The sequence below is a fragment of the Rhagoletis pomonella genome, unplaced genomic scaffold, assembly GCF_013731165.1.
Source record: "Rhagoletis pomonella isolate Grant_MI unplaced genomic scaffold, Rhpom_1.0 Rhpom_scaffold_00008, whole genome shotgun sequence".
NCBI lineage: Eukaryota > Metazoa > Arthropoda > Insecta > Diptera > Tephritidae > Rhagoletis > Rhagoletis pomonella.
The window spans coordinates 19,022,340-19,046,977 of NW_023458562.1; the positions used below are offsets into that span (position 1 = coordinate 19,022,340).

The 24,638-nt window shown below is 39.3% G+C and overlaps 4 protein-coding genes and 1 pseudogene across 4 annotated transcripts; 4 read left to right on the forward strand and 1 right to left on the reverse strand.

The window, feature by feature from the left end:
- Window positions 1-1,089: 1,089 nt before the first annotated feature.
- LOC118744302 (probable cytochrome P450 317a1) lies at window positions 1,090-3,764 on the reverse strand. The gene is made up of 2 exons (XM_036477216.1): window positions 1,792-3,764; window positions 1,090-1,730 (listed from the first exon to the last, which is right to left on the reverse strand). The coding sequence occupies exons 1-2, from the start codon at window positions 2,942-2,944 to the stop codon at window positions 1,303-1,305; spliced, it is 1,581 nt and encodes a 526-aa protein (XP_036333109.1). The 5' UTR covers window positions 2,945-3,764; the 3' UTR covers window positions 1,090-1,302.
- A 2,543-nt stretch (window positions 3,765-6,307) lies between these two features.
- LOC118744305 (cytochrome P450 6a9-like) lies at window positions 6,308-8,792 on the forward strand. Its single transcript, XM_036477219.1, has 2 exons — window positions 6,308-7,943; window positions 8,008-8,792. Exons 1-2 carry the CDS (start codon window positions 6,845-6,847, stop codon window positions 8,421-8,423), a joined length of 1,515 nt encoding a protein of 504 aa, XP_036333112.1. The 5' UTR covers window positions 6,308-6,844; the 3' UTR covers window positions 8,424-8,792.
- Window positions 8,793-9,017: 225 nt separating this feature from the next.
- LOC118745213 lies at window positions 9,018-13,856 on the forward strand (annotated as a pseudogene).
- Window positions 13,857-15,645: 1,789 nt separating this feature from the next.
- LOC118744306 (probable cytochrome P450 6a21) lies at window positions 15,646-18,881 on the forward strand. Its single transcript, XM_036477220.1, has 2 exons — window positions 15,646-17,962; window positions 18,035-18,881. Exons 1-2 carry the CDS (start codon window positions 16,867-16,869, stop codon window positions 18,451-18,453), a joined length of 1,515 nt encoding a protein of 504 aa, XP_036333113.1. The 5' UTR covers window positions 15,646-16,866; the 3' UTR covers window positions 18,454-18,881.
- Window positions 18,882-20,273: 1,392 nt separating this feature from the next.
- LOC118744303 (cytochrome P450 6a9-like) lies at window positions 20,274-22,296 on the forward strand. Its single transcript, XM_036477217.1, has 2 exons — window positions 20,274-21,699; window positions 21,773-22,296. Exons 1-2 carry the CDS (start codon window positions 20,601-20,603, stop codon window positions 22,195-22,197), a joined length of 1,524 nt encoding a protein of 507 aa, XP_036333110.1. The 5' UTR covers window positions 20,274-20,600; the 3' UTR covers window positions 22,198-22,296.
- The last annotated feature ends 2,342 nt before the right edge of the window (window positions 22,297-24,638 follow it).

Below are 24,638 nucleotides of genomic sequence, written 5' to 3' on the forward strand. Positions count from 1 at the left end.
ATAATAACTGTCGCACAGGTTTTTTGAAAAATAAAAGGGTTCTTTATAGATTTTGTGTTTTTTTTTTTTGTGTTTGGGAGATAAGTATGGTGTATTTTTTCTTAGATTTTGTATAAAAAAAAGAAAAAAAACCTGTATAGGGTTGGTCGAATGAATGCCCTCCTAGTCACCAGTTTCGAGTCTTTTCGATTGCTGAGTACGAGGCCTTATGGTGGACAAAAGACGGAGTATAAAGACCCAAATGGAGGAAATTAGCCTATGGTTACAGAAGATATGTAATAAAGTAACCGACGAAGACTTGCGCTTTTCTCCCAAACCCCCTGGTAAACCCAAATGAAGGTTAAATTTAAAGACTATACATTAACTACTTTTTTTACTTGCACTTTTCTCTCAAAGTGTTTACCGCCGGTAAACCCAAATGAAGGTTGAAATTTAAAAACAAATTAACAAAATTTAAGTAAAATCTGTGGATAATTTATTTTTCAAAAAAAAAACTGCAACAGATATTATTTTACACCCTGTATATGATAAAATATTAATAGCTGGAAAAAAGGAGTACAAAAGAAGTACAAAGCGAATAAAGGAGTACATTTCCAGATATATTTTTTTTTTGAGTACAAGCGAGTACATAGCAATAAAAAGGAGGACGTTTACTCCCAAAAGCAGTACGTCTGGCAACCCTACCTGGAATCCAGATAATATAAATTCGATTAGTCAAGCCAAGGGATTTCAGCTTACTTAGGCACCCCATCTCCAATTTTGATGTTACCTGATGGGATCTGAGGCCCTTAATTGCCGCTTGGCTGTCCGCCAAGGTTGGAATGTTCTGGTTCCGGTTGCGCTTGATATGTAACTTGGGACATCTTTAAATTGAGATTTCTACACAAATGTACTTCCTATACGATCTAACGATTAATACAAATTTCAACTTTTAATATTTTTCATCTATGTACTGATCTTTAATTTATGTATGTGCATTATTTGTGATCGTTTCTAAATAGAGGCCCAAAAATCGCAATGCTTTTTCTTACTTATTGAACATTAATGAAAACTATTCGATTATGGAATGCGCAATGTCCTCTGAAGAAACCCCATGTTTTTTGTTTTTGACTAACAGAGATTTCTTGACATCGCTTGTTCTTTATTTACATCGGCAAAGTTATATTACTATCTTGTCAAAATTTATCACAAATTAAAAAAAAATATTTACAACAATTGCTTCCAAAATTTACATATTTTCTGCTACAATACAACCCTGTATAACCTTAAACTATATATTGTTCTAAAACTCCCACCGTTTGATTAAATCACCACATCAGCCTCTCTGCCCTCTGGTTCGTCGTTCAGCGGCTCCACCCGCAGTCTGATCACATTCTGCGGCTTCGTCATCAGCCGCGTGCGGTCTACACTAAAATGATACCGCGTAATCAGCTGTGCCAAGAGTAGTCGCATCAGCAGCTGAGCGAATTGCAGACCAATGCAGCTGCGTGGTCCTTCACCGAAACCAAGCCACATGCAGAGGTCACGTCGCTTATTGTCGGAGCGGCCGAATCGTTCAGGCTTGAACATAAACGGCTCCGGATAATATTCGGCATCGTTGTGTATGGCATGCGTGGGCACGATGATGAACATATTTTTGGGTAGCGCATACTTGTCGTTGTTTGGCACCGGGAAATCGGTGAGCGTGCGCCGTATCAGGTAAGGCACCACCGGATGTAGGCGTATGGTCTCTGAAAAATAAAACAATTTTATTAAATTTCCGTTATGCCTCAGCGCAAATAAGCGACATACCTGATATGACTTGACCCATAAACTTAAGTTCGCGTACACAATCGTAATTGAGCTCATTGTTGTGCCGTTGCAGCGCTTCCGCCACCTCATCACGCAGTTGTTGTTGTATTGGATCGTTCAATGCCAATTCATATAGCACATATGTGAGTGTGTGTGTGGTCGGACGTAGTCCTGCCTTGAGGAAGGAAATAGCATGCGAGGCTAACTCTCCCATTAAGTGCTCCTTCAGCTCCTTCATGGTCTGATCCTCAACCTCGTGTGTACTCAGCTCCTGTTGCATTAAGTTCACCAAAAGCTGTAGGTAGTCATGTTTCTCAGTAGCGCTCTGCTCACGCTCGCTCACCACCTCAGTGATTAGGCCAATGAAATAGTTTTCCACTTCCCTGCAAGTGGTACGCAACTTAAGCCTCTTACCCAGCCTGGGATATCGCCGCAAGAAAGCATTAGCAAATTCACTGTGACGTGATGTTGTATTCTCTAGATGAGTCATATCATCGAAAACGTTCAGCGGATACTTTTGCTGCCGTTGTGCGTTCAAATCGAAAACACAAACCGCCAAGCTGGTTAACACAAAACGGCGCATTTGTGTGCGTATCTCTATGTAACCGCTATGCGCGCGCTCTTCTCTCACCAGCTGATCGAAGCTCTCCAGCCATTCCGCGCACGTTTCCCGCAGCCCGTCGTACAGGTGGCGCATTTCATCTTTGGCAAAAATCGGCTCCAGTCGCAGTCGCATCTCTTTCCACTCGCTACCACGTCTGCTATACAAGTCGGCAGAGAGCGGATCGTGTTTGCTGTTGTGATAGATGCCGCGATCATTGAAATTCGAGAAGTTCTTGATCAGTATCTGCATAATCAACTCGCGATCGAGTATGAGAGCGCGCGGCTGCATGAGCCGATAGAAACCGCAAAAGGGACCCTGACCTTTGAAATTGCGGTACAGCTGATCGTAGTGCTCCAGTTCCTGCCATTCCAGTGTTGTGCGCAGGCCAAATAGATGCTGTAGAATTTCAAACTCCGGCGCAGGAGGTTCGAATGGCACATGGTGCATACGCCAGTAGTTACGCTTGTAGAAGATGTAAATAAGCGGCGTGATGACGAAGATTATGAGGACGGTAATCACAATGGCCACAATTAGCCATACCCACCACATTTTAAAATATTTCTTGCCAACCTTTGTGGAATTTCGAATGACTTAATGTCCGTTCAAGGGCACGCACTCATAAAAAAAAACACCAAAATAATTTAGTTAAAGTACTTTCTGTTATCTCGTATTTATGTACTCATGTGAGTGCGCGCACACCGCACCACCGCCGCTCTACACTTTTTGCGCTTATTAAAATCGTGCGGTGAACTTCACTTTCAATAAGTTTTTAGCGCTGCCACTCGGCGCGCGTTTCAACTGCTTACTAAGCGTTTCCTATACCCAAGTATTTTACTCGTACTCCACTGTGCGCTCACGCTTTTCCAGCGGAGTCAATTGTAGAGCTTTTTTTTCGTTTAGCGGACGCCTTACGTACTCGTTTTATAACTTTTTTTATCAGCGTAATTACAGGTGAGCATTTTTAAATAAGCTCATATTTTTTAATTGTTGTATTAGGGTACGACGAGAATTCGGTGCGGTTGAAATGTGGCTGTGTGCGCTGTGTGGTAGTTTATTGCACTTACACAACGAATTCAGTTGAAGAGCGGCACGTCGGAAAAAGACTGTAACTCCCAAAAGTGCTGGAGAATAAATTTGAACAGCATTTTGTTTTCGTAGCATTTCAAACAACAATGCGAAACTCAGCTAACCAAAAATGCATTGACTTCAACTAGCTGAGCGTTAACATATCGACAGTGACTAATTCAGGCGTTTGCCTTCGTAAATATTTACTTTTGTCAGCTATGAAGTGCCGCTTCTATTCTGAAAGTATCGAAAAAGTACAATGCATTTTCGCTTAGCCACTATTCCTAGTGAGGCGATATTATTAGTAGCTACCGGTAATTGTCTAACTTAAAAAGGCGAAAAGCTCAGCAAGATCGATATAAACTGCTGCAACCAACACATGCTCAACAATAGACGATTTTTAAAGCTTGCTATAGACTGACGTTGTGGCTGAGTGGTTAGAGGTGCTTACTACCACTCCGTTGGCCCTGAGTTCGATTCCTGGTCAAAGCTGGATCTAAATGAGAAAAGGTTTTCCTAACAGTGGCCGTTACCCGGCAGGCAACGGAAAACCACTAAGTGTTTGTATTTCTACCGTGAAAAAGCTTCTCGTAATACCCATTTGAGGTTCGGAGGCAGCGGAAACCTGCAGGTTCCTTCATGTTTCTAAAATCTTCAAGACGCACATCACAAATTGGAGGACAAGCTCTGCTAATTACTTAGAACAAGTGTAAGCGTAAAAAATATTATTTTTAATATTATAGGTTTTATATGGACGCGCACAGAGTAAAAGCGCACTCTGATCGGCACTGATATAAAATCTATGGAAAGCTTAAAAAAGCTCTGCTCATGGGGTTCGACAACGGTTTCTGTATATGTGCGCGCTTAGAGTACTTTCACTGGTGTAAATCGGTGATGTACATTGTCTTTCTCGCATACAAAGCTTTTCTTTTAGCTTTCTATAATCTTTATCTAGAACAGTCACGACCAAAAACTATTCCGCGTTAGAAGCTTTATAAAGGTTTCTATAGCTTTTACTTATATGAACGCGCAAGTAGCAAAATCTCACTGTGATCACCATTGACCTAGAATCGGAATGTAATCCCGAAAGGCAGTGCTTAAACGCAATTTATATTTATAGAAAAGTTTTCATAAACTATAACAATTAATTTGTTCTTACTTTTTAAGTTTGCAGTTATATTTTTGATTCATATCTTTTCAATTAAACAATTTTATTAAGCCTGAGGCAGTTTTTGGTGAAAAATGTTGAGGAAAAACAACAATAATTTATAAATGGTCGAAATTATAGCTGCAATTTGGGAGATCGTCACATCTCCTCATTAGACTTCTTCACCGTGTTCACTGGGACTTGAACCAGCAACTCCAGCGTTCAAAGCCTGCCTTGTTATAGCCCAGTTATGCATACTTGCATTGCTATACCATTTTTACGTAAAAATCAAAACCAAAGAGAATTCTACATGTTAAGTGCTATGCGTTGGGTGACCGCTTACACCCAAAGCCCATTTAACAGATTCGCTCATGCAACGCTAAGTATGCATAACTGGGCCATGTAAATTGTTATTGCTTTTTCCATTTTTCATTCTTTCAATCCAACTACAATCAGCTATTCAGACTTGCCTTTTTAAAGGTTTTATTAAGCCATATTGTTATTCCCTAAATTTACTGTTCTTTATTACTGAAAGTTCCATCTCTGCCGATTTCCACGCACGTGCAACGTTAAAATATTTTTAAAAAGCATATCTCTCACCTTATCAAAGACGAGAGCGATAAGCCTGAAAATTGTGAATTTAAAGATAATACCGAAAGTAAAAATTGCGCATAGTTTTTATAACGAAAAGAATTTGTTTGTTTCGACAGGTATTTTTGAATGGTTTTAGAGCTTTTTAAAAAAGCTCAGATTATACATGTTTAGAGAATTTTTCAATTACATTTACTATGGCTTATCTGGTAAGGGGGAAATATCTCTTATTGTGCTGCCATAATATCTTGGATAATGCTAGGTTTTCACGAGTACCATAATAAGAGGCAATGCTTTGTTTTTAATTCACAAATTTATATTTCCCTTAAAAAAAGTGTTCTGAACTAGAATTTACGACAGAATTTCCAACATTCGTGAAGTGAGAACCCGCTATAAGGGTGTTTTTTTAAGAGAAAATCTTCCATTAATTTTTTAGCAATTGTTTCGCTTGCCATCACTTTGATTTCCGCAAATTTTATTCAACACCAGACATTATTATTTATTATTTATATTACATACATATGTACATACTATTAGGTACGTGATAGCGTATAAATATATAAAATATGATAAATAATAATAATGTACCGGGGCTTGGCATTATTTGTGTTAACTTTTTAATGCAATCAATAACGCCAGTCAACTTATCAGTCGACACATAGTTTTTTTTTCGCTGATTGCTGATCGCTCATAAAATACGAAAGCTGGTGTGGCTTTGGTGGGCATTCGTATTAAAACAGAGAGTAAAATAAAGAAAAAAAAAACAAAAAGCCCGTTTTCATGCGTATGTAATGTTGACATATTTTGTATTTTGATTTGTATGTCTGTATGTATTTACGTAAGTGTGAATGAGAGCGTCATTGCAAAATTTAATGAAGCGGAACAATGAATTGAACTTAAATGGAATGCTTTTAATCGTCTTGTTAAAGCGATGGGGGTATTCATAGAGCAGCGCAAAACAAGCGAGAGCGAGTAACTGAAATTCTAAGTTTTGTGGAGAGTAAAATAGTTATACAAATTTCATTATTAATTTTTAATATTTTCTATTCTATTGGTTTAATTTCGTTTCTTGTGTCTTCATTTAATTTCATTTCATTTCATGGCATTCCATTCCATTACATTTCTTTTCACTTCTATTTCGTTTCATGTCATCTCATCTCATCTCTTCGTCGTTCTATTTTACTTCGTTTCATTTCATTTCACTTCCTATGACTTCATTTCCCTTTATTTCATTTAACTTCATTTCGCGTCACTTCATGAACACACCCATCCACAATGACTATGCGTGCTATCTCATCGATAAATTCTTTTGTAAACATACTTGGCACTGTTCAAGGCTCTTATCTGAAGAAATATATATGTATGTACATATAATTGCATGCATGCCAACAACTCGGCTTAACATTTAACTGTGCATTTATGATTGTAAATCAAGTTTCAAGTTTTTGTGGTCAGTAACAAAATAGGCACACAACCTTGCAGCGCTCTCAGCGTTTTGCAGTAAGCGCAGCACGCGATTCCCAAGAAATTCCCATTGTGCGGCTTCGATTACACTAAGCTCTCTTATTTAGTCATTGTTATTAGTACATTTGCACTTGCATCGCCTTGCCGAAGATCAGTTGTTCAAGAGCCGGTAAACTATAAAAATGTCTGTGTTTGCAGTTCTTTTAGCCGCGCTATTGGCGCTACTCTCGTTTCTGTTCTACTTGCTGCGACGCCGCATGAACTATTGGCGCTACCAAGGCATACCGCACGATCGACCACACTTTTTCGCTGGCAATCTGAAGGGTTTGCTGAAGACGCGCAACTTTGCCGAAATTTTACTGGAATTATACACGCGTCATAAGGGAACGGGTCCCTTCTGCGGTTACTACCTGTTTCAACGTCCCGCCGTGCTGGTGCTGGACCGAGCGCTCGTGAAGAGTATACTCATCAAGGATTTTAATAATTTTGCCGATCGTGGCCTTTTTCACAACGAAAAGGATGATCCACTCACTGGCCATCTATTTCGCTTGGATGGAAATCAGTGGCGTGGGTTGCGTAGTAAACTTACGCCCACTTTCACTTCCGGCAAGATGAAATTCATGTTTCCCACCGTATTGAAAGTGGGCGATCAGCTGATGGCTGCGGTGGCGAAACGTTTCGCTGAGGATGAGCATGTGTGGGACTGGAAGGAGATGATGGCGTGCTTTACCACTGACGTGATTGGCAACTGTGCCTTCGGCATTGAGTGTAACAGTCTGCAGGATCCCCATGCTGAATTTCGTGTTATGGGCCGCAAGATAATTGGGGCGCGTCGTCATGGCGCGCTTGTCAACGCTTTCATCAACAGCTTTCCGAATGTGGCGCGTCGCCTGCGCATGGCCATCATGCCACAGGATATAACCGATTTCTTTCTGCGCATCGTGCGCGAAAATGTTGAGTTTCGTGAGCGAAATCGTGTGCATGCCAATGACTTTATGAGCATTCTTATGGATTTGAATAAGGGCAAGCATTTGAAAAGCGAAAGTGATGTAGCATGCGCACTAAGCGTGAGCGAGATGACAGCACAGGTGTTTGTGTTCTTTGTGGCTGGCTTCGAGACTTCAGCGACAACTTTAGCATTCGCGCTGTACGAGCTGGCGCTGCATCCGGACATACAGACGCAGCTGCGTACGGAGATCGAAGAGACCATTCGAAAACATAATAACGAGTTCACCTACGAGTGCGTGGAGGATATGCAATACATGAAGCAAGTACTAGCGGGTGAGTAAAGTGAGCGTTGATTAAAAATGTGATGTGCGACATTCTATTTTTTCTGCCGCAACAGAAACACAGCGGAAATATCCGATCGCGCCGAATTTAATGCGTCAAGCAGCCAAGGACTATGTGGTGGCAGGCCATCCGAAATATGTTATCAAGAAAAGCATGATGGTCACCATACCGACGATTGGCATACACTACGACCCTGACATATATCCGGATCCAGATAAATTCGATCCATCGCGTTTTGCGCCCGATGCGGTGAAGCTGCGCGACAGCGTCGACTGGTTGCCCTTCGGCGACGGTCCGCGTAATTGCATCGGCATGCGCTTCGGACAGATGCAGATGCGCGTCGGTCTGACCTACCTGCTGCGCCAGCTTAAGTTCTCTCCCTGTGAGAGGACACCAATCCCAATTGTTTACCAGAAATCTTTTCCACTATTTCCACAAGGCGGCATATTTTTGAGAGTGGAAAAGGTTTGACGTACCGTACTGATACATACATAGAAAGATATACACACTCATACATATGTACTTATTTGAAAGGGGTTTTCAGCCGGAATATACACAAAAGTATGTGCATGAGGATGGTCCAAAAATGCACGTGAAAAAAGTAAATTTCGAATTTCGAATTTTAATTCTCATCCCTCTATATCGAAAAGATATACCCCTGCTTTTTAATTAAAAAAAAAAACAAGTTTTCGTAGAAATGGTACAGAATTCTTGAAAATAAATATTTTTTCATCGGAAAACTCTGCTTCTCTTTAGGAGACTTCAATTAATCAAACCCAGTCGTTTATTTTACCCTTTTTTAATACTAGCGATTTTTTATGGATCACCCCCTTGCATTTTTGGGGGTTTTAGAGACCTATAAAATCAGTTAATATTAAAAAATGGCTAATAAACAATTAGTTATTATTATTGGAAGACTTTTGTAGAGAAACAGAGCTTTCCCATAAAAAAAATATTGATTTTAAGAATTCTATACGATTTCTACGAACAGTTTTTTTCCTTATAAAATACATGGGTTTTTGCAATCAAAATAAAAAAAGGATTTTTTTTCGGTACAGAGTCATCGTAGGGGTGAGAGCATTAAAAGTCGGACTCTGCTTTTTTGGACCGCCCTAATGTACATATGTATGTATGCTTTTTCTATATTATTACTTAGAAATAGTAATCATGGGGAATTAACGAAACTGCAATTCTCACATTTGTTCTAGTCAAAAAATTGTTCGCGCCGTTAGTGACTTAAAACTTGTTCAAATGTGCATACATACATACATAAATGCATAGGTACATAAATTTATAAATACTTGCATAGACTGCATTGGATTATTCTCGGAAATGATAACGCACATACATACAAGGCTTGCGTGTTTTGTTGGAGTGGACTTAAATTGTGTCAATACTACATATATGCACCTACATATATGTAAGATACTCGTTTGTTTTGCGAAAAATAAATAAATAAATTTTATTTTCTTTGAAGTAAAAAAAAAAAATGGTTAAATGAAAAATTTAAATATACTTGCATTCTTTGCCTTTCGATTGACGCGAGCTAAGCACGTTGAGTTAAGTGTATGATTTGAAATAAAAATTTTAATGCAATTATAAAGGGTTGTGAGAATTTTCGTAAATAAAAAAACACAATTTTTAAATGTAAGAATTGTGGTGTTCTTGTAAATTTTAAACGAAAAAGGCAAACTATGGGATTTATAAAAGAGCATTGAAGTTCTACTTTAAGCGAGGGATTCGTGTAATAAGTTCTTATATTATTAATTTTTCCTAATTAAAATTATTTTATTAAAAATTTTTTGTGGCATCTTCAAAAGAGATGCTCTTGCTTAAGCGATACCTTTTGTGATTTTCAATAATATAAACAAAATATGTTACATTTTCAAGTCGTTTAATTAACAACGTAATTTATTCTTGTTTTATAATATTTAGTTTAAGTAATAACACATTTATTATTTTGTGGTGTTTTAATAGTTATCCTATTTACATCGTATTCGCATTAATTTTTTTAAGGTTTTTCTCCTTTTAATTTTTACCATTATAGTAATCGATATTGTTATCGATAACATTATTGCCGTTTTAAGCGAAAAAGCCCCATCCAATAAGAATATATCTTCTGATGTCGATAAACGGTTGTAGATTCTGTGCACCAAGCTGTCTCCGGCGTTGCGTACGCTGGAAACTTGAGAACCCTATACGGTGTTTACATGAGGCGATTTTACAGGCAACTTTTATTTGGAAACAAAAATTGCCTGGTGGGAACGGCCTTTCAACTAATCGCTTCCAATGAAGTTGGGGTGCAGCCAACTTTTGATTGATCTTATCGCCTCTAAAATTACCTGGAAAATCACCTCATGTGAACACCGTTTTAGCTTCACCCCGTTAACGCTGTGCATTTAGGCTGGCTACAGACAGGCCCGCTCGATTCTAACCTTTTCAGGAAAACTGTGAATGAAAGGCGGCAGCTTCAAGGAAGAAGCGCTTTAATTTTACAGGGCCAAGTCCAAGCTTGATGGAAGCGTTGCTGGCGGTCTCTCTGCTCATTAAATCTCCCCTGAACTCAAAGGCCATACAGGTAAAATATTTCAGGCAGACGTAGATGCCATCAAGAAAGTTGGCTACTGGCTCTCAGCTGTGTAGCGTCGACAGCTAAGCGCCAATCACTTGCTCACGGCGCGCTAAATTTTTTTTGGCATATGTATGTCTAGTTAGGCTTAGCATATGGCTAACATGTTCCAGTGATGTTGAAGGAAACTGCCTAGAGAAAAATCCGGTTAGGGAAGGAACCCTCGAGCTGGTGTCAGCGATTAAAGAGAAGGTGGGACGGTTTGTACTGTTTGCCGACTACTCTTGCACAGATGGGCCCTCCATACCAGCTAGGCAGATGATGGGCGAAAACGGGAACATGTGGAACCGTACGATTTTTTTCTGTAAATGGTGGAGCGCGGACTGTAAAGCTAGCTTCTTAGACACCCAAGGGCTATTAGAATTGATGAAGTAAGACTAACACAGCTGATCAGTATTCCTAACTTCTGGGACTGCCAATTTTAAAGTTCTTGTCAAGTAGCGATTTTTGTCATAGTTTCGTAGTTAAAGCAGAAAACCACATCAGCATCAAACATAATTCAAGACTCAGAGAAAACGTTCCAGTTGCTTAATTTTGATTCATTTATTTCCATACAAATTTGTATGCTAGTTCAACCTTATGTATTGACGCTTGGCTTTTCAACTCACAAGCTGATAGCGAGGCTTTCACCACGGCGAGAATATCATTGCTAGCTGGCATATGATTAGCGACTAAAAGCCTGATTATGGCAACTTAACTTAACTTAACGGAACGTAGAACTTCAAAAAATCAAAATGAAACAGATTTCGACGTGGCATTAAGTTACGTTAAATTTCGGCTATTCAATTATAAGCAACATCCATTTAAGAGAATGCTTAAGTGAGAGCCGACAAGTAATGTTAAGTTGCCATAATCAGACCATAAACATTAAACCAATTACCTTTTCGAAAAACTAATACAGCATCAAACAAATTTTTGTATACATATGCACTCTTTTAGCAAACAACGGAAAGGCAAACTACTGAAATATTTTACTTTACTAATTATGTATGTATGTTTGGTATTTGCAATACTTGTTTTTATACATAGTTGCGCGACATAATGACGTAGTTTTGCTTGCAATACGTTCTGGTCGGTGTGCTCAGATGCCCAACCTGTCTGCAAATCGGTTCGCTTGCTTCAAAGCGATCTCATTAAAATGCCAGACAAGCGCTCAGGCCACAAGTGGCGGTTCGCGTGGCTGCTTACTTCGTAGCGCGCAATTTCCATCGGCTATATAAAGGCGACGAGCCGGTCGTAGCGCTATTATTTCTTACGCTCAGCTTGTGATGTGTACATCTAAGTTTAGTTTATTTATCTGCTGTTTTTACTGAATTTCACAATGCCATTGATGCTGGTGTTAGTTGCTTGTGTATCGGCTTTAATTTCGACTGTCGCATATTTATTTTGGCGCCGTATGAACTATTGGCGGCAACGCGGCATACCACACGACGAGCCTAGCTACCTATATGGCAGTTTTCATCGTCTGACCAAGGCGTTTGGTTACTCCGAGATCTTGCGTTCCATGTACGAGCGCTTCAAGTACTGCGGTCCATTCTGCGGCTATTATTTCTTCCAACGTCCTGCGGTGATGGTCTTGGATATGGAACTTGTCAAGAATATACTGATCAAGGACTTTGCGAACTTCAGCGATCGTGGTTTGTTCCACAATAAGAAGGATGATCCGCTAACGGGTCACTTGTTCTTCGTGGATGGTTCAAAGTGGCGTATACTGCATGGCAAACTGTCGCCAACATTCTCCGAATATAAAGTGCGTGGCATGTTTCCGTACGTTCGTAATGTGGCACTGCAAATGGTCGATGTGCTTAATCAACTGGTAAAGCGCGGCGGTAGCATCGAAGTGAAGGAGCTGATGGGCCGCTACACCACAGATGTCATTGGAAAGTGTGCTTTGGGTATTGAGTGCAACAGTCTCAAGAATCCGAACGCAGAGTGTCGCACAATTGGACGTCGTATCTCGACCGATCGTCGGCATGGACTGCTGGTGTCTGCTCTGATTGAGGGATTTCCGAAGCTGGCGCGCTTGCTACGTATGGCGGTAACTCATCCGGATATCGAGAAGTTCTTTATGCGCCTGGTGAGGGAGAATGTGGAATATCGGCAGAAGAACAATGTACGCGGCAACGACTTGATGAATCTGCTGATGGAGCTGAGTAAGAGTTAAAATTTAAGGTATGATGAAAATGATGAATTTAAGGGTCTGACTGTGGAGGAGATGACAGCGCAAGCGTTTTTCTTCTTTGCTGCAGGTTCCGAAAAATCATCAGGGACGCTTTCATATACACTGTATGAGTTGGCACTGCAACCCGAGCTGCAGGAGCGGCTACGCTGTGAGGTCAATGAGACGCTGGAACAGCACGACAATGAGCTCACCTATGAGTGTCTGAATAAGATGCAATATATGAAGCAGGTATTGGCAGGTGAGTGTGTGCAATAAAAAATGAATGACAACTATTAGAATACGTGCAATCTACAGAAACGTTGCGTAAGTATCCGGTGTTACCGCACCTAGCGCGTCAGGCGCTTCACCACTACGTGGTACCCGGCCATCCGAAGTATGTCATACCGGCAGGAATGTTAGTGACAATACCCGTAGTTGGCATACATTACGATGCTGAAATTTACCCGAATCCTGAGCTCTTCGATCCGGAACGCTTCACGCCGGAGAGGGTGAAGCTGCGTGAGAAGATCGAGTGGCTTCCATTTGGCGATGGACCGCGCAAGTGCATCGGCTTCCGATTTGGTCACATGGAAATGCGTGTGGCATTAGTATATCTGATGCAGCACTTTCGCTTCTCTGTGAGTGCGATGACCAAGTCCGGTAAGAGGCTACCAAAAAATGGCATTTTATTGAAGGTTGAACGAGTTTAGCGCACGAAATTAATTTTTAAGTGAAATTTAGGTTTGTAAGTTTGGAGACGTCTTTGGAAAAGTAGTTTTATATTTTTCTTCAAAAACGTTTTTTGACCAAAATTAATTTATTTATCATGGGCTTATGCGATTTTCCTAATGCCTTTACTGTGTAAATTTATATTTTAGGGAGCCCATGTATCAACAAATGTACAAATAGTAACTGTAACTGTGATCTACAAGAGTGTTAAAGCTTTTTTGGCTTTGTTGAATCGCCGACTGCCGAATTATTTGCGAAATCTTGAGATTTTGAGATAATTTGAGACAATTTTCGTACTTTCAAATTTCTTAGATGCAAATTTGTATTTGGAAGTGGATTTTTGCAAAGTTTTTTGTTAAATATAAATTTTTTGGTTGATTAACAATTTTATTTATTAAGTGAGCTTGAATGCACAATTTCTATTGTACACCTATGTATTCCATATTTTAAAATAAATTGTATGGAAACATTTTAATAAAAGTGAGATTATACATATGTATTAAGAATGCGTGTTTTTGTTTTGTTGGTGTTAGTTGATTCTTTAGACAAGGCAGGAAAATGATGTACATATGTATGCATATATTTTGCATAGAACGGACGTTTGAGAGAAGGCGCCATGGACTGTCTGGACTATCCTCAAATCACTGAAAACGCAAATACTTAAAGTTAAGCCCAAACTCTTACGCCAAGAAGAACAAGCTTGAGGTTATGTGGGCAACACGACAATAGCTGCGATGTTTAGGAAGCATACTAACTGATGAATCCGTGAACTATAAATCAGCGGCTCTCACAAAGGGAGCAGTACCAACAATGCAGTGTCGGTCTAGCTTTTATAGAAACGATTTTGAAGGACCGTAGATTCTCCTACATAGATGAATAAAACGTCAACAGCGTTGTCAGATGCATTTACGACCTATGAATCAATACTTTCACGCAATGTTAAAGAACACTGCCGTACCTACTGCACTGATCTGGTAACCAAAAAACCCAGTGCTATATACTGTCCATTTGGAATCGTCTGTATCCAAGACATAGCATGCAAACAAAGTTTTCCTTACATATGCAGATACAATATAGCTTCATTTGGTGATCATAGCTTTGGACGCAGGCTCTTTGTGGCGCGATGTACATGTGAATATAAGGTCGTCAAAACGTACAAGCTTCTACTGAACGATATTTCGAAGCATCCTTCTTTTCTATAACGAAATGATCCTTTTGCTACGATGAGATCGATAAGCTAAACGACAAAAGATGTCGTCCATGCTCACTCGAGTGTGATAGAATTCTTTGAATTTTGATTATGCAAAAGCGAATAAATTTTTCTCATACAGAATTTTCGTACTAAGAATGCTTAATACTTTCCTGCATAAATGGTAGATTTCGCATTTCCGAATGGGTGGTCTTGTCTTAGTTGTAGCTGCAGCGAGGAGAGGCAACGTATATGGTATGGAAGACGACTACTTTACTTATACTGCACGACAAGCTCTCTAACTTACGCAAAATAGAGAGAGCTTTCATTAAATAAGCTTAGTATTGCTATCGCCACTGTCATGGAGATTAATTGAGAACTGAATTAGTCTCATTCTAACAAAAGAAGCAAGTTCTTTTATAAATATATAATTACGTTTCGTTGGTGTTATAGCCCGAACACAATGAAAACGACGAGGAGCTACGGACCGCAGCTGTCAAATTATTTTAACACGTTCTCTTACTAGGTAATTATTTTGGCGACGACAGGCCTACGCGACGACATATAAGGTTCTTCCTCTTCTTTTATGTCACCCTCATACAAATTCATGATGTCGCTGGCGCGTTCAAAAAAAATCATGTCGCCATCGAAGAAGCGTTCAGATAATGAAGATAACAAATTGGAAGCTGTGGCTCGTAGCTGGTCGTTTTAAATGTGTTCAGAACTTTAGTTCACGTTCAGGGCTCGTTTGCACTTCATCTACGTCAAATTAAAATAGTCCAAGACAGCATAACAAGTTACCAGTATGCAACCTGGTCCAGTAGACCATATGTCTGCATGTAGCTGAGTGCGCAAAGATGCTTGCCACAACTTGTTTCAATCCAGAGAGGGTCAGGGTTCGAATTCCATTGCAGGCAATATGCAAATTAAAGTATTATTTTTTTTTTGGATTTTATCTTGATTATTTACTTCACGGATGCTTTTTCAGAACGGAAGCGGTCATATTTTAATACGCGCGTAGTCGAACTGAATATTTACGGCAATACAGTACTTTTGTTGACGTTTATAGTAAGAAGATCAACTACGTTTCTGATGGATTTTGATATTTTTTTCCTCAGTGTAGACTGCTTGAAAAAGTCCGCACAAATAAATTGCATTTTTCCCATGTAAAATATATATAAAACTTCAAAGCTCGACGACAACGCAAATATTAGGTGTTTTGAAAATAAAAAAGCTTTTTCGATATTCCTCAGCATGGTTCACCTGGTTGTAGGAATTCTTGGTAATAAAAAAGGAACTAAAGACAACAGACTGCAGAGTATCCTCGACCATTAGCTTGCTGGCTGACTAACCGATTCACTATTTATCCACTAAAGCTTTTTCATGGTTTGTTAATGGCAAAGGTGTACATATCTTGGCCACTCAACTTGAGCAATGGCTTGAATTGAAGAAAATTAAAATAACAGTCTCACTATTAAAATATTATTTACCAGGTCTACATATTGCATCAGACGAAACATAACAAAAAGTCGCTGATAACGATAAAGTTAATAGACTTCTTTAGGAAGCCCGATGACTAATTAAAATTGTTGTTGGATAGTAAAGAATAAACAAACAAAAATTCCATACGCCAAAGGCATATCTATAAAAGAAGTATGTAAGTAAAATATCTGTAGTAGCGGTCTCCTATGCATTCTATTAGAGAAAATCAAGGGTAATACGATCTAATGGGCATGCAAAAAATGTAACTGTTGAAAGTTTAAAGCTCTGCTCATTTTTGTTGGCTCTAACTAGTTAAACCGAACGCTGCCTACCTGTGACCTTTTCATTTAAGCATTCCTGCTCTTCATTAATAAATAGATGTAAAAATCGATATTTTTTTCATTCATAATTTTTTACCGTTTTTATGTTATTCGCACTTGCAGTGATGACACATACTAAACATGCATACACGGGTGTGTATGTATATAGAGGGGGGTAACCCATATTTATCTTATCGCAGTTACTTGCAATTCTCCGCTAAAGTACAATGCAAAAGTTGCCAAGTCACTGGAATTGATATTGCTACAAGCACGCTACGTCTACCAGCTGAAAAATGCTTTAGATACTAAATGCATACATATGTACATATACAAGTGTCGTTTTGTCTAACCTGCTAGTTCATGTTAGGCGCGCAACTAAACACCATCTAATAATTTTTGCCACAATGGCTGTGACGGAAATTTTATTAAGTATTTTTCTCGCGCTTGTCGCTGGCGTCTTTTATATTACACGTCGCAATTTGACTTACTGGCAGAGGAAAGGCATCCCTTGTGATCCGCCAGATTGGCTATTTGGTAATCTTAAGGGTTTGATGAAAACAGTCAGCTTTGCCGAAGCTTTCACAAGAATCTATAAGCATCATCTGGGTACGGGTCCTTTTTGTGGTTTTTACTTCTTTCAAAGGCCAGCCGTTATGGTTTTGTCCCCCGATTTGACAAAACAAGTGCTGATTAAGGACTTTAGTAATTTCGTTGATCGCGGTAATTTCAGCAATCCAAAAGATGATCCACTCTCTGGACATTTGTTTGCGCTTGATAGCCAAAAGTGGCGTGTTATGCGCAACAAACTATCGCCCACTTTTACCTCCGGCCAAATGAAATACATGTTTCCCACGGTGACTGCGGTAGCTGAGCGATTCGTGGAAACCTTAGACGGTGAGATCGCAAAGAGCAACGTTATCGAGATTAAAGACATCATGGCGCGTTTCACCACCGATGTGATTGGATCGTGCGCTTTTGGCATTGAATGCAACAGTCTGAAGGATCCGGATGCCATATTTCGTAGAATGGGACGTAGCGTTCTCACTGATCGTCGACATTCGAACTTCGTTAATAGCTTAATTCACGCGGCGCCGAAATTGGCTCGCAAACTTCACGTGCGTATATTTCCAGATGAAATTACCAATTTCTTTATAAATATTGTACGCGAGGCTGTGGAATACAGGGAGAAGAACAATGTGCATCGGAAGGACTTTTTGAACATACTGATGGAATTGAATAAAGGAAAGTTGAAATTCGCTGATAAAATGGATGAGAAGGGTCTAACCGTCGAGGAAATGGCGGCACAGTCGTTTGTATTCTTTGTAGGTGGCTTTGAGACATCGTCGTCGACACTGTCCTTCATGTTGTATGAGCTCGCGCAGAATTTGGCGATTCAGCGGCGCATGCGCGAGGAAATCACGGAGACGCTAGCGCAATACGACAACGAGGTAACATACGAATGCATCAATTCAATGCCGTACATGAAGCAAGTCATCGCAGGTAGGTTTAATAAAAATTTAGAACCTTTAACGGTAAGTCAATTGGTGTGTACATATGTATTGCTTATTGCAGAGACGCTACGCATCTATCCAATTTTACCGCATCTCCAACGTGTAGCTCTGAAGGATTACGTTGTGCCTGACCAGCCGAATTACGTGATCGAAAAGGGCATGCCCGTATATATACCAGTCATGGGTATACACCACAATCCTGAAATTTATCCCGAGCCAGAGAAGTTCAACCCGGATCGTTTTTCTCCGGAAGCGAAGGAGTCCCGGGACGCCATCAATTGGCTGCCATTCGGCGATGGTTCACGCAATTGTATTGGCATGCGATTTGCACAAATGCAGATGCGCGTCGCCTTAATTTACCTGCTGCGTAATTTCGAGTTTTCTACATGCGAGTTAACAGAAATCCCCTTGCAAATGGATCCAAAGCAGTTTTTGACATCCAGCACAAATGGAATATACTTGCAACTGAAGCGTGTTTGAGTCAATTAAAGTGTTTTTTTTTATTGTTATTAAAAACTGCGAAAAGCCAAATATGTACATGAAAAGGAGCCAAGTTTGTTTTAAATTGCCACTCAGAATCAACTGATAAATATTATTCACAAAACCCTATAATTAAGTAATTTGTGAGGGTTTACATAGAAATATATGTATGTGTTAAAATTATATTATATGCTGAAAATGTTTGTATAATGAATTTAATTGTTTCGATCCGACAAAAACAAGTACATATAATAAGTGTGTGTAGTTGTATATCCCAACCTTGTAATTTGTTAAACTTGCAAGCTGCTTACTCGCAATATGAGCGCTTTGAACACAGTGTGCTACTTCGATGGCCTTAAGCTGCATTAAATAAAATATAAAAAAAGTTAAATTAAATAAAATAAAAAAAAAACAAGTAATAAACAAAATTTTTAAGACAAGCTTTTCTAAAGTTTCGTGGGTTCCTTTAAGTAATATACCTTTTAAACACGAACCATACCAGAGCATAAACATGGAAGTTTCAAAGATCTCGACGCCTAGCGGACAAATTAACCTTTCATATTGCACTGTCATCGGCTTCTGAGCTAATTTTAAATTTATAAGTCTCTAGCTCATAGGAAAGTTGGTTAAAAGTTGATTCCAAGATTGCATTACACACAGGTGAAACTTAATAAAAGCTTATGAAAACGTGATATTTTATTTTTAAAACATACAAGTCTGGCCCCAAATTTTCTTTCATCGTGATTTAGATCACTGAAATAACATTCCTTGGTCAGGAAGTCCTTGTGCTGCATAGAGCCGACTCAGAAACCGAAACCAGTATAGTCACGACCGAAAAAATATAATTTTTTTTAAAAAACCGCCTAAAAATTAACGGAAGCAGTTGTTTGAATATAGTCGTATTTAGGCTTATATTACCAAGCTTGGTAAATTGGTAATCTCAATAAAAAGTAATAGTGCGTTTTTTAGTTAAAAGTTTAAGATTTTGAAGTCCAAGGTTGCTAAGTTCAAAAGCTTTTACAGACGGAGTGCTACGGAACGCATAGTCAAATCAGAGAGGGTTTACTTGATCGCATACACCGATGAATTGTATTTGAAAGTGAATGGTTATATCTCAGAATAGTCCAAGTAATTCAATGCACATAATTAACTTTACCCTACGAATTCAATCCGACTCGCTAGCACCTGAACTAAGGAGGTTAAAGCTGAACTGAGGCATACCGATCAAGGACACTACACCATCGACAATAAATAACTCGACCACTTTAATTGTAACACCTATCCTTCATCCAGACCAGCCCTGCCAGGGTCGGAACGGCCCGTCAAAACACAACCCCATTAGGTCTCAATTTTAACATCCCTTTTGTTTTTAGCTTTTCTTTTTTTGCTCATATATTTTAAAGGCCCGTACCCAGCTGTATTAGCTAGTCCTAAATACTTCCCGTCAAGTAGCATTTAGCAACATTTTAACAAGCAGCTCCCTCTGCATGCTCTTCCTTGAAGCTCAGACTGCTGCCATCTTATGGATCTCAATTTCCAGATTCAGTTAAACTGAGACAATATTCTTCGATAGTTAATCAACAGTTTTGACAACTCCCGTCTCGTGAATGCCGGTAGCGGTCGCGTCAATTAAAAAGCCTCTGCAGTTTGAAGATTCCAAGTTCGGCACATGAAAACGGTGAGTAAACGACAGTGGCTAGTTTTTCTACCTTTCTGGTCGCAAAAACACTTCACCTACCAACTGACGGAAGTGAGCACTTTGGAAGCAACCGCTGACTGGCATTAAAAGCTTTAATACCCAAGCGAATGCACTCGACTGTTTATGCATACTTATATTTATATACATACATACAAAGAATTGATCAATTGCTAAAACTGTAGTAATTTGTGAGTCATATCGAATTCTACCCCAACACTATCGCCTTAAAGTTTAAGTAGAAGCTCTCAATAATTGCCAGTGCAATGCGCAAATTAATGAAGCTTCTCCGCTTTGTTTTCATTTGGCTATGTGCATCGGTGTGAAGTATACTTGCATTCCGGCCAAAGCTTTCGAATATATCCAGTTTGATATACTCATAGAACTTTTATAATATTAGTTCCAAAGTTGCATTCAAACAAAACGATTGACTTGCCGCTTTCTCGCCATCATGTTGCTCACACAAATGTTACTCATCATTGTCTTAGGCCTCGTGGGTTACTTCGCCTACTGGCTACGAAAACGTTTGAACTATTGGCAGGATTTGGGCATACCGTGCGACCAGCCCCACTACTTGTTAGGCAATTTGGTTGGCGTGCAAAAGACGCGCTCGTTTGCGGAAATTGCGCTATCCACTTACAGAAAATTCAAGGGCACTGGCCCGTTCTGCGGCTTCTATTGGCTACAGCGCCCAACGGCTTTTGTGCTCGACACAAACTTGGCCAAAGCTATACTCATCAAAGATTTTAACAAGTTCACTGATCGCGGCTTCTATACGAACCCAGATGATGATCCACTTACTGGACACCTTTTTTCGTTAGACGGACATAAATGGCGTGTGATGCGCAACAAGCTCTCACCCACATTCACATCGGGCAAGATGAAGCAAATGTTTCCAACTGTTACGCGTGTGGGCGCTGAGTTGGTGAATGTTGTGGCTGCGGCATTGAGCGATGGTTCGACACTTGAGGTGCGAGATTTTCTAGGGCGCTTCACCACCGACGTGATTGGTTCGTGCGCTTTTGGCATCGACTGCAATAGCCTAAAGAATCCTAAGGATCCATTCCGGGAGATGGGTCGGCGTGTATTTATAGATCAGCGTCATAGCCTGGTAGGCATTGCATTTATTATACTCTTTCCAAAATTGTGTCGACGTCTGCATATCAAATTAACACCCGACCACATCACCGAATTTTATATGCGCATCGTGCGCGAGAATATCGAATATCGGGAGAAGAATGGCATTAGACGCAATGATTTCTTTGACATGCTATTGGAGCTGAAGAATAATAAGATGATGAAGACCGAGGATGGTCAGGCGATGACGAATATAACGGTGGAGGAGCTGGCCGCGCAGGCATTCGTATTCTTGGTGGCCGGGTTTGAGACCTCATCGACCACAATGGGCTTCGCCCTGTACGAGTTGGCGCAGCATGAGCATATACAACAGCGTGCACGTGAGGAAGTATGTGAGGTGCTGACGAGGCATAACGGCGAGTTCACCTATGAGTGCATGAAGGAAATGAGCTACTTAAATCAAGTAATATCAGGTAGGTGGGCAACGTATGCTATGTAGTTACTATTGAGAGATGTGCCACTGTAGCATTTGATTTGTCTCGACAGAAACATTGCGGAAGCACACAATAGTGCCGATGCTTACGCGCGAGTGCTTGGAGGACTATCAAGTCGCTGGCCATCCGAAGTACCAGATCAAGAAGGGCATGTTTGTGGTGATACCGGCGGTGGGTATACACTTCGACGAAGACTACTACCCCAATCCGGAAGAGTTCAATCCCGACAACTTCACAGCGGAAAAAGTGGCGCAACGCGACTCCATTGAGTGGCTGCCGTTCGGCGATGGTCCACGCAATTGTATTGGTTTGCGTTTCGGTCTGATGCAGGCGCGCATCGGTTTGGCGTACTTGCTGAAGAATTTCAAATTCGATGTTTGTGAAAAAACCCAAATTCCGATACAATACAACAAGAAGACATTCATTTCGATGGCAGAGAGTGACGTTTACTTGCGAGTGGAAAAAGTTGTAGAGTGAATTTGACGGACTAAGGTCTGAGATTGTGTAAGAGATTAATGTTTATTTGAATTAAAATAATATAAAACACATATGTATATTTTTTAAGTAGAATAAATTAAAATGTATGGTTAATTGTTGGCGGAAATTTATTTTATGGGAATACTTATCCTTAATGCTCAGTTGCGAAATGTCTTTCTCAATTTTATCTGCTAACCAAAGCGTTCAATGTGTTCACAATTTCTCATAAATTCTATTTACGTTCTTGGACTTTGTTTCCAAATTTGCTTTAGTCCAGCGGCTTTAAAAAAACAAATATTTCATCGCAAATACTTTTGTGAACAGCAATTTGTTTACTTTGAATTGTAAATAATAATTTGTTTTGTTTGTAAACAAGTTTTTGCTTGCATCTCCATATGTGCTGGCTGCTGTGCTTTTAATCTCCTGCCATATTGTATTATTTGTAGGTATTTATGTAAATATGTACACATGTACATACAGTCAGCGTCAAAAATATGCATACTCTGAGGTTTCGACTATTTTATTTATTTACATATATTTTCCATACTCAAGGTTTCTTATTTTTTTTATAAAAATATAGTTCACTGAACAACAAAGACTTCAAGAATATTTTTTTTTTTTTTAATTTCTTACAGAATTCGGGAAGTAGTAGAAGTTTGAGTAAGTAATTTTGTAGTCCATTAAAATTTAAAACATTAATGTGCAAGTTTCAAGTCGCTTAAAATTACCATCGGTTTCTGAGAATTCTGAATTCAAAAATTGAAATTTCGATGATTTTTTTTCTGAAATCGAAATTTTCCCCAGTTCTGAATGAAATTAAACAAATTTATTCTTGCGATTTTTGCAGTGGAATAAATTATATCTTTATAAAAAAAATAAGAAAAATTTGGAATGGAAGACAGGGATTGCATATTTTTGACGCTGACTGTATGTGTGCGTCTACAGATGCTTTCGTTCTATGAAAAAAGTGGTTTGTTTTGATGATTTAAGCTTGAGTCAGTCAGTTTTGCTCATTCTCTGTTCTCTCAGTTGTTGGTCGTGAACTTACAAACTCATTTGCACTCTTTGAAAATGTTGCGGGAAAATTTGTAAAAAAAAAAATCACTGCACTGAAATTTTTTTCGACGAGTAATTTGGTGATAAGTTTTAAGTGGGTTGCAATGGCTTAAATTAAAAAAAAAATAAAGTGTTTATAATGATAATAATAATAGACTGGCGTTTACACAGTATGTTAGTGTTTGGCCGAGCTTCTCCTCCGATGTGTGGCGTGGCTTTGTGGCCTTGACCTTGTCACACAAAAGTGAGGGACCTACAGTTTTACGCTGACTCCGATCGGCGATTGCATTTTTATGAGAAGCTGTTTTTCAAGACAGAGGGGCGACCGCTATTAGAATTTATTTTTGTTTCTTTTTTATTTTTTGATGTTGGTCGGAAACTGGCCTCAAAGCCAGGTAATGCGAAATAGTAGCGCGCACTGCTAACCACTATACCACAGCGGCCGCGTGTTTATGATTGGCCATCAGAAAATCCCACAAGAGAAATTCCAGGGAGGTTAAATCGCATGTATCATTTGTGCTGCATGTCCATCGTGGCATCCGCTAGGTGGCACAAATCGTCATCCAACTTAATCGCACGTCATTCACGTCCAAATAATTAAATTTGGGCCAAAGTAAAGCAGTTGCCCTGCGCATGGATGGTTTTGTAAAATCTATGGACCAATGACGCAATTGTCCTTAAATGCAATTAAACAGAAAATGTGTGTTAATGCATTGATACCAGCTGATACCCGATTCTGTACCGACCATATAAATTTGGCCAGCAAACGATACAGATTTGACTTTGTCACGGTGACTTGGCATTAGTATTTAACTGAATAATAACCCAATTATCACTTCAATTGCTTAATAATTCGAGAATGATTGGAGAGAAAAACTTTTTTGAGTCTCCCTTTCGGCAATGAATGTGAAATATTTACGTTGGTTTTACAGCTCATTCTCTAAAGGAAGTTGTAGTGAAAGAGAGAGATTGTCTATAATTTGGCAACGAAATACGTAACTTTTTATCTTGTTACTATGCTTGTTATTTCTTGAATCCATTTCGAATGTATTTCCAATATTCATAACACTAAGAATGTTGAAAAATTAAGGTTGGTTATAAGTTATTTTCAGTTCCATATTCATATTGCATATCGAAAATCATTTTCGAAAACCCTCCGTAATGTTTATTGGGAAGCAAAAGATTTGCATGCTTTTTTTTGTAAACTTTCTTATCAACTATGCATTTATAACGTTTCTGATAATAACACAGAGAGCTGATTCTTACCGTCATATACATTTATGTGTACATATTGTGTTTTATGCCCAACTTTCCAGCTAAAAAGAGGACCCAATTGAAAAAAATTAATTGAAAAATATATAAAAAGCTTATTGTTAGAGTTTCCA